This window comes from Lupinus angustifolius, chromosome LG08, assembly GCF_001865875.1.
Source record: "Lupinus angustifolius cultivar Tanjil chromosome LG08, LupAngTanjil_v1.0, whole genome shotgun sequence".
NCBI lineage: Eukaryota > Viridiplantae > Streptophyta > Magnoliopsida > Fabales > Fabaceae > Lupinus > Lupinus angustifolius.
The window spans coordinates 8953431-8972872 of record NC_032016.1 but is presented as its reverse complement, the minus strand read 5'-3'; the positions used below and the strand labels follow the sequence as shown (position 1 = coordinate 8972872).

General features: G+C 35.1%; 3 protein-coding genes across 8 annotated transcripts; 1 reads left to right on the top strand and 2 right to left on the bottom strand.

Moving 5' to 3' along the window:
* Positions 1033-5342, top strand: LOC109354533. 4 transcript variants are annotated; one of them, XM_019597120.1, is made up of 9 exons: positions 1033-1162; positions 1500-1563; positions 2104-2266; positions 2358-3148; positions 3397-3570; positions 3677-3793; positions 4072-4251; positions 4351-4397; positions 4778-5342. In XM_019597120.1, exons 2-9 carry the CDS (start codon positions 1516-1518, stop codon positions 5112-5114), a joined length of 1857 nt encoding a protein of 618 aa, XP_019452665.1. In that variant the 5' UTR covers positions 1033-1162; positions 1500-1515; the 3' UTR covers positions 5115-5342. The 4 variants fall into 4 exon arrangements, with proteins under 4 accessions (XP_019452665.1, XP_019452663.1, XP_019452664.1 ...); XM_019597118.1 differs by lacking the exon at positions 1033-1162 and adding an exon at positions 1258-1365; XM_019597119.1 differs by lacking the exon at positions 1033-1162 and adding an exon at positions 1317-1335.
* LOC109354538 (probable glutathione peroxidase 5) lies at positions 6409-8432 on the bottom strand. Its single transcript, XM_019597129.1, has 6 exons — positions 8282-8432; positions 8112-8188; positions 7766-7827; positions 7557-7675; positions 6739-6906; positions 6409-6620 (listed from the first exon to the last, which is right to left on the bottom strand). Exons 1-6 carry the CDS (start codon positions 8333-8335, stop codon positions 6588-6590), a joined length of 513 nt encoding a protein of 170 aa, XP_019452674.1. The 5' UTR covers positions 8336-8432; the 3' UTR covers positions 6409-6587.
* Positions 9706-19334, bottom strand: LOC109354532 (protein HUA2-LIKE 2-like). Of its 3 annotated transcripts, none has more exons than XM_019597117.1 (12): positions 18926-19334; positions 18051-18127; positions 14013-15998; positions 13188-13641; positions 12228-12336; positions 11998-12110; positions 11702-11889; positions 11173-11611; positions 10616-11066; positions 10324-10497; positions 10136-10191; positions 9706-10050 (listed from the first exon to the last, which is right to left on the bottom strand). In XM_019597117.1, exons 1-11 carry the CDS (start codon positions 19040-19042, stop codon positions 10166-10168), a joined length of 4134 nt encoding a protein of 1377 aa, XP_019452662.1. In that variant the 5' UTR covers positions 19043-19334; the 3' UTR covers positions 9706-10050; positions 10136-10165. The 3 variants fall into 3 exon arrangements, with proteins under 3 accessions (XP_019452662.1, XP_019452661.1, XP_019452660.1); XM_019597116.1 differs by having other exon boundaries at positions 10139-10191; XM_019597115.1 differs by having other exon boundaries at positions 9706-10191.

Sequence of the window (19442 nt, the reverse complement as noted above, 5' to 3'; positions counted from 1 at the left end):
CAAAATAGGGGAGGTGAATAAGATGAAACATGAATACTTTAACATAAATGGGTCACTGGTTGAGCCCAATATAAAAGAAATGTGGAAGGGATATGTTTTTACCCCAATTTTATTTAATTTTTTGGACCTCAGCTATTGCCAAAAACCTCAACCCCTTTATTTATATTCATTCTTATCTCTTACCTTCCTATCCTATTTTTCACCTTATTTTTCATCATACCCCATTATCCCAAGATTCATTACTATATCACTCACCATAATCTCAAATCTTTTGGTTCTAGTTATGAGAGTTCATTTTCATCGATTACTTTTCATTTATGACAGATTGATATATCAAACGTTAAAATATTTGTAACACTTATTAATCAGAAATGATTATTCATTAAGATTTCAACTTCTCACAATTAGTTATCGAAAAATTATGCATCGTGAAATATATATTATAAAAAATTATATACATTTTGACACATGTTTATGAAGAATGTATATATTTTCAAGGGAAATTTGTAATCTCCCACCAATCCTTAATGATGAAGAAAACAAATAAAATGATACACACATTTTTTTTAGAATTATAATTTTGTTATAAAAATGTATATATTCCTATAAACTAGTTTTGATATGCGTTTTCAGGGTTGTATAAAATAAGCTAATATTACCCATTGAGATGTATTCTAACATTCATGCATTTACATGTCATAATTATTTTGTCTTATGACGTTATAGGATTTTCATAAAAAAATTGTGATCCAAAGTCAAAAAAAAAATCATAAACATAAATTGAGGTATGCACCAACACATAGCCTAGATCTCTCCATGAAATAGGATAAGAATTGAATAGAATAGATAATAGGATAAGATTGCATGCCATAAATTAAATACTGATAATTTTTTTTTCAAAATCTAACTAAAAATGGTTGTATAAAATAAGTTATAAGCTTATAATTATAACCTAATAAATTTATTGAAATATTACCTTAGCAAAGGTGTGTCCATATATTAAAATTAAATAAAGAATAGAAAGTGGGAGGAAATTGTACATAATTTTCATCTCATTCTCCTTTCACACTTAGTTCTCACTCTTTCATCTCAATTCCCTTCCACCCATTTTCCTTTCTCATATTTTGTTTATATCATCTTCATTCTAAATATTATAAACCAGGTTTTAATTTATTTTTTAGTTTTTACTATTGATCTTTGGTTCCCAGTTCCTATTGTTATTATTAGATATACTTAAATTAAGGTATTTGAATTCGCCTTTCGTGATTTTCACTTCTTCCATGTTCAACGTGGCGGGTTTTAAGGAAAATTGGGCAAAAGGAAAGAGCTTTTTGGGTTACATATTCAAATACTTGACTTATTAGGGTTTGAGTCATAATTCATAAACCATTGTCTTGCATCTATTTTGGGTTTTAGTCGAAATTACGTGTTTTTATTTATATATAATTAAAACATCATGCCATGATTAAAAATACTCCTTTTTTGTTTTGAAATTGCAGATAGTGTCTCTCGATAATGGGTTTCAATTCAGTCTATAGATGCTTGCAAAATATATTTCCACAGGTATAATTCTCAACTTTATTTATTTTCCCATATTGTAAATGTGATTAAAGAGTAATCTTTTATTATGTTGTTGTAAGTGTAATTATTAGTTGCTATGTGATCTGGTGTTATTAAAATTTAGCTCTTAAGAATTGTGAAGTTAAGTGGATATTCAGATAATAAACTATTAAACAAGTCAAATAAAATGAAAGATTATTCATTGGACTTTCAAGTTGAACATTAAGAACTTAAAGTTGTGTATTTTGGATGAATGGATCATACATATTTTCATATTTTGACCCAAAACTTGTTTCTGTAATCTCACAACTCCCATTGTAACTGATAATAGAAGTACAAACTTTGTTCAATTTATAAGATATCCATAATGGTAATTGCCACATGCTTAAGTATGAGCTTAATAATTTAAGGCCAACTTCTATACATTAGACTTTTCAAATTCCAGGGTATATATGTATGTATTAATGTAATAATAATATGTGATCACCACTTGCTCTGAAGTACTAACTGGTGTCTTGCATTTTATTGTTTTGCACTGAACAGGTTGATCACAGATTATTGAGGGCTGTGGCTATTGAAAACCCGAAGGATGCTGATATAGCTGCAGGTATTGTTCTCACTGAAATCATCCCTGCAATGTCCCAAAGTTTGTCTCCGGCAACTCCACCACACGGTAAGGCCTCTGGAGCCCCAACAAACGTGCAAGGTACTTTTACTCCTATCTACATCCATTTTATCTTTCTTGCATTGAACTGGTTTTCTAATATATTTACTACATGTTGAATATGCTCTTAAAGGTGAAGAGAGGAGGATGTCAAAGGACTGCGATCTTCTTGGAGAAGTAAATGTGGGGTCTTCTGCTGCGCGTCCTATAGATGTAGAAATGATCAAAACATCTGACTGTTATAGTGGGCTGGATCTGAGTGTGTCTCTGTGTGAGTCTACACTTTCAAATGTCAGTAATTCAAATGCTATCAGTAAATTTCTGAATGAAACTAAGGAACTAAATATGTTTTCGGATGCTGAAAATAGTACTGGAGAGATCTCAAACAATATTGCTCAAGAAACAAATAATCCTTTTAGGCAGGAAGGTAGAGAAAATTTTGACCAGGGGCGAGTTCAAGTAGACGTTGATGGTAAAAATTTGATTTCTTCTGGTATATGTCAAGAGATGGAACCTGTGCTGAATTTCCATACCGTAAATGACAATTGCAATGGAATTGGAAACCAGCTGAATGAAGAGTGGCTAGATATTTTAGGTCCTTCAGCCAATGATAGTGATGCTACTATCTGTGATAAAAACCACTTATTGGAAAAATCTGAAACTTTGATTGAGGCAGAAAGTTCTGATGCTCAAGCAGAGCAAGGGCATAAACCAAATGCTAGTAACAGTCTCCAATCAGTATTTGATTCTCGCCCTCCTATTCCTGTTGGCGAGAAATTAGGGGATGGTTCTTTTTTCAAGCAAGATTTCTGTACTAGTGAAACTAGTGATGTTGAAGATGAGAACAACGCTCTTAGCCAATCTAGTCAAGTGTGCAGGATTGATCAGCTTGAGGAGATCATTGATGAAGCAAAAACTAACAAGGTATTACTAGGCTTAAGTTTTTATTTGTGAATGTTACAAATACCAGCTTTATAATGGTTATATGACATAAATTGTGAAAGTGACATTATTATCATTATCGCTAGATTGATGAGTAAACTGACGCAAGAAATGAAAATATGCAAGTCTGGTTATTAGCATATAATGATGTAACATAGTTTGGTGGTTATCATTTGGCAGGACTTTAAAAACTTATGATATATTGTTATTATTATTTGACAATGCTGCAGAAAACCTTGTTTTCATCAATGGAATCTCTTATCAACTTAATGAGAGAAGTGGAACTTCAGGAGAAAGCTGCAGAGCAGGCCAATGCAGAAGCTTCTAGAGGAGGGTCTGATATTTTGGTTAGGGTAGAAGAGCATAAAACAATGTTGGCACATGCAAAAGAAGCAAATGACATGGTTTGTATCTGTTCACAAAAAATATAGATCTAAAATTACTAAATTTCTGGTGTTGTTTTTTTACATGTAGTGAACACAATATTTATCCATAGCATTTTCTTTGCAGCATGCAGGAGAAGTTTACGGTGAAAAGGCAATTCTGGTAACTGAAATGAGGGAACTTCAATCTCGTCTGCTCAGCTTGTCTGATGAGAGAGACAAGTCTCTTGCAATTCTTGCTGAGGTACTTTAAATTTGACGTTTTTATTGGAAAACTGATGATGTATTTTATGTGTATGTTTCTGTATTTCAGAATAACTTGAGCATCCTTACCGACACACTGCGATTATAATAATTAATCAGAATAATCTGAAAGTTATAATTTAAAGAGGACACATGGTTCAATTGTTTGTTATGAATGAAAAACCCATTCTTTGTACAATTGAATAGCTTAAATTGATGTCAGAGAAATAATATTACCATAATCTTATTTTGGTTGATCTCCTGGGGTCTGGTTTCCAGATGCACCAAATTCTTGAAGCACGACTTGTTGCAGCAGAAGAAATGAGGAAAGCGGCTGAGCATGAAAAGCTGGAAAAGGAGGAATCCGCACGAAAGGCTCTTGCCGAACAGGAAGCAATGATGGAGAAGGTAGTAGAGGAGTCAGTCAGACTACAGAAGGAGGCAGAAGAGAATTCAAAGGTTGCTAGTGTTTCCCCCGCTATGAGACAATTTCATTTCATGAAATATACATGTAATACTTCATGATTTTTATTTATAACTACCTTTTCTTGTATGCAGTTACAGGAGTTTCTGATGGACCGCGGGCAGGTTGTTGACATGTTGCAGTAAGTTGTTTTCTGTTTATATAAAGTTGCACTTTCCCGCCTGTCTCCGGTATTATATATATAAAATCCAATTTTTTTTGCTGTGACGTAGGCCATTAATATTTTTTCATCACTCAACATAAATGTGTTTAATGTTATTAGTTATGATATGACTTTAGTAATTGTGGAGTAAGGATCCACCGAAGTGGCAAAAAACTAAGGAAAAACAAAATGATGTGACACTTTTATCCTTTTATTTACAATGAAATAACACTTTTGTCATTGAAAGTAAAAGGAGAAAGAAGAACTTCCCCTCTAGTACTGGAGAGTATCCTTGTTCATAATTGTGATAGTTTTTCAATTTCTATTACACTGCATTTACTTTTCATTTTACATTGCAGAGGAGAAATTTCTGTTATTTGTCAGGATATCAGGCTTTTAAAAGAGAAAGTTGATGCAAATATTCCATTGAGCAAATCCTTGACATCAAGCCAGATAAGTTGCATCTTAGCTTCTTCTGGTTCATCTCGCAAGGCCATGGCATCTGGTGTGGGTTCAGAGCATAGTGATTCATCTGCAATACTTAAGATCAGTCCAGCAGCCTCAGTTGCAAGCCTTTCTTCCAAAAGTGGGCATGACGAGGAAAGATCCAAAGCTGATGGTAGATCCAAAGCTGATGATCTTGATGATGTGTGGGATATTTTCGAGAAAGATGCTGAACTGGTTTTCCGAGTTTAACTTGGTGTTCATCCCATAGAAAAATAATAGTTTGGGCTATTGTCTATAGACAATATAGTAAACCTTGGTATTCTTTGGATGCCATTGATCGGTAGTGAGCTGCTAGACATTTTGCTTTGTGTTCTACTTTCTGTATATGCTTTCAGTTGAAGTTGAGTGTCATTTCCAGATTTTGTATTGAAAACATAATGAGGATCATTTTGGTACATAGTTTATACTTGGTTTGTACCTCCTGTTCTCTATTGGTGTTTGGTTGATCAATATATTTTAATTATTACTGAGAGGAATGTTCAACGTTTCAAGTGTGTAGACATCTATCAGAAGAAAAAAATATATGTCGCAGATGTGTAATAATTGCTGACCAAAGTCTACCAAAAAATCTTGCCTTAAACAGAGTGAAACCAGTGTATTTATGAATTATGCAGTTTCTCTTATTTGAAACATATATTTAACCCGATAGGATGATATATCATTTTACGAGCTTAGCAACCAAACACTATCCATTTATTGAAAAAGAGTTTTCTCATTCAAAATATGTTCTATAAAATTAGGATAATATGTGCAAGAATTATTGGCATCTCCTATACTATGAACTAAGCACTTTCTCGTCCTAAAAGTGCATTGTTGGAATTGGATTAGAACACCAAGTGACTTTAGATTCAAGAATCTCTGTTATAGCCGAACACGAGGGAAAGCGTTTCGGGGAGAACAGCTAGCTCTGGGTTCGAACAATATTTCACCCATAATCACGACTCATCCGCTGATTCTTCAATATAAGTGGAGATTACTTTCACACTCAAAGGTGTAAGAAATTTCTTTTGGGTGATTCAAAACAACTTTGTGTATGTCCTTGACAGAGTGCAATGTTGGTTCATTGATTTTTCTTTTAAGGGTCATTTGCGAATTGATTTTTCTTTTAAGGGTCATTTGCGAATTGATTTTGGAAGGTCAGGGAATAAAAATAAAAGGGAAACTTAAAAACTCAAATGTATTATGTAGTTCTTAAGTTTTCTCCTTCCAGCCCCAACCAACTCCTTCTTTCACTTCTAACAAGGTTAAGGTAATACTCAAGTGTGGTTCATCACAAAAACCTAGTGAAGTGAAAAAGAAACCATTACTGCATTCCTGCTAAATGAAACCTCATTTCTATTAGGATGTGCTTAGTTAAGTGAAAAATGGGAATGTGATAAAAGAATTATATTTATTTTACACTTTATCAACTTGTACCAAGCAAGTGCTAGATGTCAAAGTGATGATTAATTACAAATGAAATAAAAAATACAAGTCCAAAATCTTGAATTCAACTTCAAAATGATATCTGAACATAATTTAATACAACAAACAACACAAACAAAACCATATAGACATGAATATTAAGCAATGAATAACGACCAGAATCAACACCTATCAACTTTTTTTTTTTGTTTCACATATCTTCAACAAGACCAATACTTCGAATAATTGTAGAGTCTTTCAGGCCACCCCTAACGCTTTCTTAATATCATTCTGCCAAAGATAATGAAGCAAAAACTTATGAATCAATTTCATGTTCCAAAGACAAGCACATGTAAAAGCACATTTCACATTTTCATACCACACATGCATAAAGAGAAAGTGACTTTACCTCAATTGACAATGGTTCAGTGGTTGGGCTATAACGCTGGATAACATGCCCTTCCTCATCAACCAAAAACTTAGTGAAATTCCACTTTATCCTAGAACCCAATATTCCAGATTTCTGTGCTTTGAGGAATGTGTATATAGGTGCTGTTTCTGGTCCATTCACACGTATCTACATATAAAAAGTGATTTAATGTGCTTAACAACCCAATTTTTTATACATTGGAGATTATAGAATTGCATAACTAAGCAAGGAATAACTTAGAAATGAACAAGTTCACCTAGGTTCTTAGAAACTAAAAAAATCTAGATTGACACTTGTTACTGAAATTGTTCAAAGACTATAAAACTGCACATTGTTCAAAGCTTCTCCTCCTCATTATTCCTATTCCCTAGTCCTACCTTGGCTGAAACATCATACACTATGATTGGCACATTTAATAAGACATATAACATTGCCTTGTTTGTATATAAAAAAGTCTTGGCTGTGGAGTTCTACCGAACAAGGATATGTTGTTTCAAGCTATGTCCTAAACCAATGATAATGAAGCAAAAATAGAAAAAAATAAATAAATATTTAATAAGGACATGGTTTGGGATATAGGCAAAAATAGAAGGGAAAAAATGAATATTTAATCTTTCTTATTGACATGACATTTTTTCGTTGGTATAAGACATGGTTTGGGACATGGTATGTGACATGTTCTTGTTCAGTTCGACCTATCCTATGCAGTTATAAACATCTCACAAATACAATTGCAGTGGACCAAATATGAAGTAGTTAGGATATTCAGATGCATTCAGAAACAAGAAGTATAGTACCTTCTCAAAAATGGGATATTCAGCCTTATATCTTGTGCAGGCAAAGTCTTGTGCTTCCTGACTAGTCCCTGGTTCTTTTTTCAAAAATTGGTTGCATGGAAATGCCAATATCTCCAAACCTGACATCAACAAACACAAGTGAAACCATTTTTCTTTTTGCCCTATCAATCTAAATAATTGAAAATGAAATAGTTGCTGCAGAAACTTACCTTTGTCCTTGTATGTGCTGTAAAGCTGAGTTAATTGGGTGTAGTTAGCATCAGCAAATCCACTGTTTATTGAACAGTAAATTCATCAATCCAGTTATTGCAGCCATGAACATTTATAATAGGAGGAGAAGCCAAAACTATAACTTATTTTCTTCTGACCATAGGAGCAGAAAATAAAATAAAAAGGCGGCCAGTGCACGAGGCACATGTACTTGAGTCATGCATGGAGTCGCAATGCAATGCAAAAACAATGTTTTATCGGATTTAAACTAACGAGCAACCTTACTATTGCATCAAGACTCGACTTTTAGAAAAACCACAATAAAATGTGGAAAATGAAACTCACCATTTTGAAGCAACATTAACTACAAGAACAACTTTCCCCCTGAAGGTGTTGAGGCTCACTTCTTTTCCTCTAGCATCCTTTGCCAATAAAAGTGTTAACAGATTTCTCAATAATAACAATGTGTTTATTATGGTTAAGACTTTGAGTTTAGTATATCAGTAAATGCATACCTTCACCAAGAATTCATGGATAGATTTTTCTGAAACTGATTGTGAAGCACCCATGTTTCAGTTTATGAAGGCTCTTTCTAGAGTACTATATTCCTTCAATTAACTTCAGCTTTTTATAGCAAAGTCACTCTTGTTTTTGATTCAATGAGTTGGTTGCACAACTGTAATAGTTTTTTTGGTTTCTCACCTGTATTCTTGCACTTGAGACAATCTTGTTCGAGTCGGAACATCCACAGCCATGTGGGGCTAACTTTCCCACCAGATATTTTTTTCATCCACAAGACTCAAACCCGAAACTTTACTTAAGGGGAATCAAACATGCACAACTATAAGAGTTTGATCATAAGTCTATAATAATTTTGATTTCAACTTTTCTTTTAACTGATGACAAGTAAATACAAATATTAAATTCTTAATTAATACTAGTACTTTTTTTCCTAACATGACTAAAACTATTATCTTTATTCATCAATGGATCAATGTTGCGCACTTTGGATAATAAAAACTATTGACTAATCACAATACAACCTGGAGCAATAACGTGGCTTGCATGAACTTTGCACTATAGGATAGGAAGAGATAAATTAATTCCAAATATAGTTCATTCATTATTGATTTAGTAGGGATTTTATTTAGATTAAAAATTCTATAGTGATAGATAATATGAAAAGAATGAAGACTATTAAAGTGATAAATAAAATGACCAAAAAAAGTATTTACTATTGCAGAAAAACTTGTATATCTAATACAAGATACTTAAAGACAAGGATTTTTATATTTTATCCAAAATAATTATTTTAGGAACAAATTACCAAAACTCTAATGATGAACTATTAGCAAAGTTTATAACTATGATTATAAACCAATTAATACTGATTTCGCTAAAATGGGTAATTAATTATAATCACCTTTACAATTAAGTCAATTTATATGATAGTTTAACTATGGCCCTAAATCACTTGTTATCAAAACAATAATATAATAAGTTTAATAAGTATATCATGATAGTGTTAAGATTTTTTGCAACCAATATATCAACCATTTTTCATGTTACAAAGCACACAAATGATGAACGATATCCATTAACAGTAAATAATATAATGACAACCTTTTTTTCTTTCTACATATTCTGGTTGTGACTTGTGGAGAATATATAATATATAATAATTACCCTAAAACAAAGGCACATAATTGACATTGCACTATTTGCTGGGAAAATAGAATTCTGAAACAGAGTCATGCACCTCTCATGATTCTACACACTGGCATTACAGTTGAACATTATAACCACCTTAATAATTTGCAACATTCAATTTTCTAAGGACCACACGTTTATATTTAAAGGGCCCAACAAAATTGTCTGCCACTAAGGACCCACCAATCCACAAGGCCAAACAACACAATTTCTAAGCAAACAACACATCAGAATAAAATTGGTTTGCAAGAGGGAAACCTTTCCATATATCAATAGAACAATTTCAAGAAACATCTCATGAAAATTTATATATATATTAATCTAACTTCAATAAGGGCTTCCATGAAATAAATTATAAAATTTGCAGAGAAAATTGATACATCCTAAATAGGTTACATCTACAACTCTATTATCTCTCTTCCTGCATTCTGCAGAAGAGGCTGCAATAAATATATACATATCTAGTAGACCATTCATGATTCACATATACTGTGCACATTTTGCCTCTAAAGATTCTTGCATGTACAGAATGATTGACCATAAACCAGAGCCCAAGCCAGAGAGTGGCTCATACCTAACAAATCAAGGAGTGAAATATAAGTACCAAAAGTAGATATAGTTGAAGGACAGGTCGTGAACCCGGCATAACAACAGAAGTGTACCAGCCTTGGTTTCTTGGTAATTTCTGATCACCTGGGCCGCCAAAAGTTTGGACCTGAAATAAAATTATAAACATCTTAAAGCTTACTATTCTCAAGTAACAATTCCAGAAATCAAATGGGCAAAAAATCATATAATCTGAAGTTTTCAAGGTAGAAGAAAATTTGTGGGGTGCGGCGGAACACACCTCTGTTTGCCACTGGAATTGCATCATAAAAGGGTGGTGGTCTAAATGGTGACATGGAGTTTCTGTGATCCATTGACCGGGGAGGAAATCTCCACCCATGCCCTGAAAATCTAGTTGATTCACATGGATGACAATCATATGGGGGAGGCACATCTCTGTCCTGATACCAACGATCTACCAAAGAAAGAATTAATTTCACTATAAGTTCCCAAAGCAAACCATGGCATGCCCAAATATATGAATATTTATGGCCAATATCATAACAAAACATCAGTTGTCCAAATATTATTACCAGAGTAAGACACAGGAGCATTCCATCTCTCTCGGTGATCATATGGAGGTGGTTTTAATCTCTCATGATTATTGTAGAAGTTTTCTCTCTCCATGTTCTGCACCAAGTGGTGTCTATTGGAGTAAGGAGGGGGTGGTGGGGGCAGGGGTGGTTGAAACCCCCTACGATGCTTCACATGGTGTTCCCTGTGAACAAAAGAAAACTGATTGGACGGAACATGGTGAGGTGACCTTAAAGAGTACCCTTTGTTATGCATAGGAACACTGTCTGAATGGCGGAAATTGTCTGATGGTACAGGAAAACTGTTGAAAGAGCAATTAGATTTTGGCATGTGCATTTGCATTTCTCTGCATTCTGGGACTTGATAGTGCACTGCATCACTGCTAGGTTGCCTTCTCCTTGGTGCAGCCAATGGCTGAGTCGTTGAGTGAAGAAGGTTGTCTTTCAAAATCTGCAAAATGATCTCATGTAATAAGGAAAAAGTACACCATGATCACCTTTTGGTGACACTGACTCCTCCAAAAAGTAAAATCCAAAACAAAAGTTGTGAAACATACCTGTGAATCTGTATAACCTTTTGTATCAACTACAGTGTTATATGGATCTGGGGCAGATTTCATGAGGTGTAGCATAGGAGGTAGAGGTGGCGGTGGAGGAGGAGATGATGGTGGTGGTGGGGAAGATTGCACATTCTGTGGTAGAGGAGCAAGGGGCAGGGGAAGATTCTTCTGAAGTTGTGGGGCATTTCCTCCATTAAAATTCTGAATGGAATTCATTTCAACATCACAAGAAGGAGACACATCTTCCATTTCAAGCTCACCATCAACATCTTCCAAAATATGCCTGTGTTTTTCAATTGTAGAAGACACTTCATGTACTTCAGAATTATGCTCAGGTGTGACAGCCTCAAAGTTGCCCCCATCAGAATCACTCCCTTCATCTACATCTTTAAGTACTTGAGGTGTGCAAAATCCAGGTAGCTGAAAACTTGAGTTGCTACAAGATCAAATGAATTACGAAGTAAACACCCTTGACGAAGTGTGCGAAAATAATAAAATCAAACATTTTGTACCAACAAATTCAAACCTTCCATATTCGTCAACAAGCATACCCTCCATTTCTCTAACAGGGTCATCTATAGACCTCTCTGTTCTTGATGTTCGACGTGAGTGAACACATGCAGAAGCTAAATTGCTATAGGAGTCCAGTTCCCGGATATGGTGACAAACAATGGACTCTGGTAGGATTCTCCTTTCCAACCACACTCTTAAAACCTATACTTATTCAAAGTAAAGGTTAACAAAGAATGACAATCCAAAACAGAGATGTAATAAAAGAGTATTTGGTTTTAACTTCAGTAAACATGGACTCCATAAACTTGCCTTGCGACATTGCTTGTGGTTTTCACGTGCAGTATTTCCTGGAGGGGCAGCAGCAGACAATAGTTGTGGCAGGACTGCTTGGATAACAGATGGATATACTCCGCAAACATCACCTGGAAAATCAGACATCATTAGATTCCAATTAATTACAAACAGTGTCTGGCTTCTTTATTTCCTTATTCTCTTTTAGTCAGCAAGAATCGAGAGTAACAAAGCAATGAACTCTTTACCTTTTAAACCCCGAGAAGACTGTGCAATAGAGTCAACAAGAAAAAACAAATCCACCCTCCGATGCAGGCTTGACTCTGTTTCCAGATTGTGGGCAAGAATTTCCATGACCTGCAATACACCCACACAGCCCAACCCCAAAAAATGCATATAACATCAAGAATCGGCATGTAAGATTTTAAAAGTAAAATTAAAAAAAAAAATCGCATATGAGATAACTGCAATGCCAATTGAATGATTTTTAAATCTCACGAAAGCCCAGAAGAATTATAAAAATAAAAAAAACATGTCCTAACTTATCATAGAAAAGATGAAGATAGTCTAATTCCTAGAGGAAGAGAGAGGTCAAGAAAAACCATAGGCGAAACGATTAAGAAAGAGATCAAGGCTTTGTCAATGAACATGATTTATGATAGAGCATTATGACGTCGTTCGATCTATTATATAATGCACTCTTTCTACTTCACTTCTACAAGAACATCAATGGCTACGTGAATAATCATTAGTGTAAAATTTGAGGTACCCATGCTACATAGCCTTGCCACCAAATTATTGCTTTTGAAAATTAAAAATGTTCCTTCCCGAGGCAATCCAAATTCTTTCTACATATAAAACTAAACTTCTAACAATAAAAATTCAAATAGACAAATATAGCTTCTATCAGCCTTATATTGACAGACTCCACCCAACGTTCTTTTTTAGAATTTAGAGAAACTGGAAACAAATCAAGTTTATATTTCTAAATTCTGCATTTGGCCTTTACATATTGGTAATAACATATATGCATCTGACAGATTCACATTAATTGAGCTCATTGGTACAAAAACATAAAAATAAATCCTGAAAAGATGCAATTGCAAGGTTAAAAAAATAGAAACAAACAGTAATCTAAATCAAGATGTATCCACAATTCAATGATGAAACATTCAGCAGACGGGAGGAGAGAGAAAACACCATATTACCTTAGCTGCATTACCAAACTTTGCGCAGTCAATAGCTATGTGTGTTGCACGACCAATACTTTCCTTTGTCCTTTTTAATGTACCAAGCATCGCTTCAAAGTAACACAAAGCAGTGTGTCCTGCATCAGTTGACTTGTCTGTTGATCTAGATTGTTGTGTTGCCGCAAACCTATTTTTACTTCCATCAACAGTACCAGGACCAGATAAAGTTTGCTTCGGTTGTACAACAGGGCTACAACTTCCATTTTGAAGGACATTACTACTATCTGACATAGAAACATTGCAAGCTGGCGTATTTGGAGGTGAACCATGTGGAATGCAATCTCCCCCATTTGTCAAAGATGGACTTGACCGAGTGCCCAAGATACCCTTTTCACCCAAGTCATTGGATGCTGAAACGAAATTCAAATCCTCTTCTGGTTCTTTACACTTAATCTCTTTCACAATCACGCTCCTGAAATTAAGTGAAACACATGAGCATTTCTCAATTGAAATAATGAAGCATAAATAACTCCCACTAAACAATTGCTTTTGTTTCATATATTTATAGATTAATTTAAGGCATCATGAACTGAACTCCAGCATTAGAGTTCAGGTCTAAAAATCTTACAAAAGTGTGATCTAAATGAGGAAAGCAAATGTTTGTCCTGCAAATTCTATGACGAAATATCATAAAAGAGAAGGAAAATGGAGGAATATTTAGAGGTTAGAGGTTAAAGACTACAAAAATTGTTTTTATCAATCTTTATTTCTTTATTGCTTCTACAATCTCGGTAGGGGAGTTAGAAGAGGGTATGTAGAATAAAAAGCCAAAATTAAGCTTACATGTCATTTGATTTGCTACTGTCAATAGCTGGTAGCTTCAAGCGCTCACTATCCTCACAAACAACAACCTCGTTGGGAGGTGCATCAATATTATTTGGAGCTAAAAAATCATTGCTTATGCTCACAGCCACAGGACCAAGACTGATTCCATTACGTTCTAATGTATCAAATGCTGTGTTTGAACGATTATCAGCTTTGATACTGTCTTCATCATTTTGCAGGAATTCTTGATTGCTTTCACCTTCACAACATTTAAAACCAAGAACAGGAGAAATTTGTCTGTGTAACTGAATTTTTAAATCTGCCTTAGTAGTCACACAAACCACATTATCACTAAGATCTTCACCAACTTGATCTGTAACACCTGAAATAACTTCCTTGCCAATTTTGTGCTGTTGGAGCTTAGTCAACTGCTTATCCACTTGAATAGATGATTCACTCTCTGATGAAATTATTGGAGTTGAACTGGTTGAGAAACTATAGACATTGATACAAGAAGGGCCAGTGCCACAATTATCCAACTCTCGTGATCCTACTCCACTACCTTCTTCATCATTAATGGCCATACATGGACATCTCTTGGCAGTGGATATACAACATTTACCACTTGATGTCATAATGGATGATGTTGCTTCCGTATGAGCTTGAAATTCTTTGGCGGCATTAGCTGACATGGCTTCTAAAGCACGATGGAGACGTTTAGATGGAGGTAAAGCAGCTTCATCATCCACTGAACAGAGTGTTTGGTCTTTTTTAGTATTATAAATCTGTGTGTCAAGAGATGGAGCTGAGATCTTTGAAGGAGAAACATTATCTGAAGTTCCATTTAGCAAAGACGAGTCACCATTCTCACAATTTGAGGACGTGACGATCTCCAGCGATGAGTTAAAGCTTTTTTCTTGAGCTTGTACAAAGTTATTGAGCTCTGCCTCAGTGGATGATGGTTTTCCCATTCTGACTCTTAATCGTTTCAAAAGGGGCAAGTGTTCATCTCCATCATGTTCAACAAATCTCCCTTCTGAATTTCCACACATGTTAGGTGAACTTTGACAGGCATTCTGCACAGCAGCCTCATCCTCTGGTTTATTGGCCAGCTTGGTAACATCATGACTTACCCTCTTCCTACTTGGTTTTCTTTTCTTCCTATTGACTACAGATTTTATTTCTACATCAACTCTTTTGTTCAATTCAACTTCTAGGCATTCAATGGTGTCTTCAAGCTTAAAAGTTGAATCTATAGTGCTGCCCTCATTCAGGCTAAATGCATCAGAATCAATTGTGAGAACTTCAGAACCATTTTCCTCCACGCTACCATTTGAGACAAAAGCAGATGAATCAAAATCACCACAGCTAGAAAGATCAGGTGACTTGCTGATACATTTATTCCTTCTTACATATGCACTCCGAGCTACATTAGCTGACAGGTCGCCGGCAATTTTTCTGCTGTCACTACAAGGCATCAGAGAGTTTTGAACCCATGAGGAGCTTCTAGGCCTTCTTAAAGGTGCATTTATGTGTCTTAAATAGCCTTGTGGACAAATTTTGCCAGTAGATCTTTTTCGGGAAGAATAAGTAACCGGCTCAGGTGATTTTACGGCAGACACATTATTGCTAGGCTCCTCTGATGCATCTTTATTATAAGATTCATCATTCAATGCAAGAACCGAGTCATCCACCGCTGCACATTCCAGCTCCTGTCTATTGGTAACAGAATCTGAAGTTTTCATTGGTAAATTTAGTGTCAGCTCAAGAGCATGTGTCTGATCCTCGGAAAATGAGTCAGCTGGATTTGAAATATTTGCATCAGCAACTTCACCAGTGGCAGCTTCATGATGTTTGGTCTCTTCCTCTTTCTTTAATCTGTCATAACTATCAACAATCTCCCGTACAGCACGAACAAAGTCAGCACCTTTACCCTGACGTTTGACAAGAGACTGTTTTTTCTCCTCGGTAAATGCTTCAACATCAGCAGGATTGCAGAACGCTCTGCACAGCAATTTCAAAATTAACACAACTTGCAAGTTTAACAACTATAAGAAATCAAGTCATCTGTAAAGGGAAAATAAAAACTAAATTCTAAGAGGGAACACAAAAGCTTCAAAATGAAGGCATAAATTATTATTAAAAAAACAGCCATGCTTTATTACTGCACCAACTGCCTAAACTTTCACATCGTGACACAAATATAAGAAGTCTTATGTTAGAATATCTAGAAATATCTCATAATATTTATTATATCTTGGAATTGGTTAGGATTGATTCTGTCATTAAAAGTAATCATGTTAGACTCAATTATGTCATTATGGGTAATTATCTTAGCATTATATGTCTTTTGTTATTGGCCTATAAATAGGACCAATATTTTGTACTTTTGAATAATCTCAACATATAACTTTAATATCAATGTTCAATATTATACTATTTTGATTCTCTATTTTATCTCTTCCTTCTTTCCTACATATAATCCTCAAGTCCACATGGTAAATATATTTTTAAACTAATACCAAAGGCTATCATGTATATATATACACACACACACATCAAAAACTGACAATAAGTATCATAAGTTCATAACCAAAAAGATAACCATTTGAAAACTAATAACAAGCTGTTAACATTTAACCATTTGAAAAATAATAATTACTGAAGTAACTAAGAGCCAATAGAAGTCAAAAGACGAGAACATAACAGAGGTGTGAAGAAAGGGTTGGGCTGCTGAAAAATAGGTGAGCTGATAGGAAATTGGGGTGGATTGTCCAGGAAATGGAATGTGCTGGCAAGTAAATGCTTCAGGTGACTCCCCTGGTTGCTATAAGGGTTGCGATAGCCACAAAATCAGCTGTGATCGTCACTGTCTCTGTCACAACTGTGCTACTGTGAAATATAATAATTAACTGCTCTGTACAGAATGTTCTATGTCAGCACATTGAGGTTATGTAACTTCACTAAGTCATCCCATGAACTCCAATTAGGTAGTAAGAGGAGTAAATTTTACAAAATAGCAGCACAAGCAACCACCCAAAAAATACTATTGTGGCATAGAGAATCACTCAGATAACTAGAGGAAACAGACGATGGAATGTAAAACTTGTGCCACAGAGGCGGAAGCTTTTGAAACAAAAACTGGACCTTGAAAAACAGTGTGTATCCTCTTATCTTAATATATAACAAACCAAATCAAACTCTTAAGAACTAAGAATGATTGAAAGAAGAACCCTTAACCTTCATATTTTTATCCCATCTATGCATATAAACCAACGGTTAATAAGATAAAATGGAGATTAAAAAATAATTAGACATGTATATGAACATCAAGGCCTAGTGATATATGCAACTCTGGTCTGCCACCTGATTCTCATAACCACAGGCATGCCTAAAGACAAAGCCACATATAACCACAAAACTTGATGACCGCTAATAGTAACTCAAACTACAACGAAAATTTATCACAGAAGATAATATTCTAAATGTGTTATGAAAAAAATATATACAGGACATGCTAGCTGAAAGTAAACATCTCATCAATAAGCATTATACTCATGAGTGTCCTACCAAGATTGACAACCATTAGGCTTACCTTGCTAAACCAAATAAACAACAGTGAAATAGTCTATCCAAAAAAGGCATAGAAATAGACAAAGACAGTACACTCTCAAATGAACCAATTATGCACAGTAAAAGGCAAATCTACATGGAAAATACCATAATATATACACCTGCCTAGCCAGGCTCCTAGGAATGATGTCAGTGAAGAAAGGAAACTATTAACACAAAAACCTAACAACTTCACAGAAAATACCATATCATTTAGATTATCAACAAGACCACAATCAAAACTTAATGTTTAGCATCAAATCCATGAATCGTCTTAGTACAGTGGACAATCACATATGTAGCATAAACTAAGTTTTTAGTTGCCTTGGTTATGAAATTTGGTGTTTGAACATACCTTATTCCTAAAGTTATACAACATACCAATTGCCTTAGGCATACTACCAGCAATAAGAAAACATGCAAGACATGACTTACAATACTTACATTTGTTGGGTTCCAAAAAAGTGAACAAGTACTTTCTTCCGATCAGTTTTGTAACCCCACTTCTCAGGCTCACTTACCTGCCACCAGCAAAGAACTTGATAAGTTAAAACAAAATCTATATTAAGGGGGGAAAGTTAATGAATTTAGAACGTTATATTTTTCTAACCTAAAGTCCCAGTTTTCTTACATCTTGCAAAAAGGTATTAATTAGTCATCCATTTTTCAAGAACAATGGGAAAGTCAAAGCTCCATGTTGGTCCAATAACGGATCCCGAGGTGAGTTGCACCTTGGGATTAGCGACCATTTCAGCCTGTGCTCTCTAGCTTTGGTAACAGATCATGAGGTTGGTTGTACCTCAGGTTCACCATTTCAACCTATGCTCTCTAGTTTCTACCTTCTCCATGGCCATACTGAACACAAGGTCTACTTCTCCATTGGAAGAAATAAAGAATTAAGAACACACAAATTAAATTTTGAAAACATCCAGATCCCCCATGAGTTATGCAGTAAATATCTATCTATTCAACGAAATCATTCAGGTTAAGCAAATATGCTGATAAAATCCAGGGAAAAATAAAGTAACTTTAAGGAAAGGAAACCAGAAATTACAATCAGCTACCCATTGTCTAGAATCGTGGTGAGGCCCAAGCTAGCTAACTCATCCAAAATAAAAACCCAAAAAGACATTAAATTTAAAATTGGGATAAAATTTAAATTGAAATCAGCTATCTAATACCAGAAAATGCTTACACTAAAGCAAAAATATCTTAAATCTAGAGACAAACCCAACAAGCAAAATGACATTCTAAACTGAAAAATCATCATAAAAACACAAACTTTAACCAGAAAGAGAAAAGTGAAAAGCGACACATACCGTGGCTGGCCACGCAGGGAAGCCTTTAACTTTGGCAAGGACAAGATCACCTATTTTCCATTCGCGGCATGCGGCGACGGCCACTTTGGTGGAGACCCTTCTGCGGCTAGGAGCCATAGAAAGAGAAACCCGCGCAGGTATAGTCAAATGAGGAATTGGAGTGATTTGAAGTGGATCAAACGCCGAATTGCTTCAATAATCGAACTGGTTGAATTTGCAGGCATTGAATGAAGAGAAGGGAGTGTGTAACGAAACCCTAATTAGAGAGAGAGAGAGAGAGAGAGAGAGAGAGTTGGGAGAGATTTTGTGGAAGACACTAAAAAACACAGAGATATGAGTTGGTTTAGGTGGGGGTGCGCACAGGGCACAGGCTGATGCTCTTTGTGAACTGGGCTAACGTGCGCTCTGCTGACTAAAATTAAATGGATTTAATATGTATACACTAAACAATGCAAGTGTTTTTTTACACTGTCAGTAAGTAGTAGAGTCTTCTATATCTTCGACTCAGCGCACATGA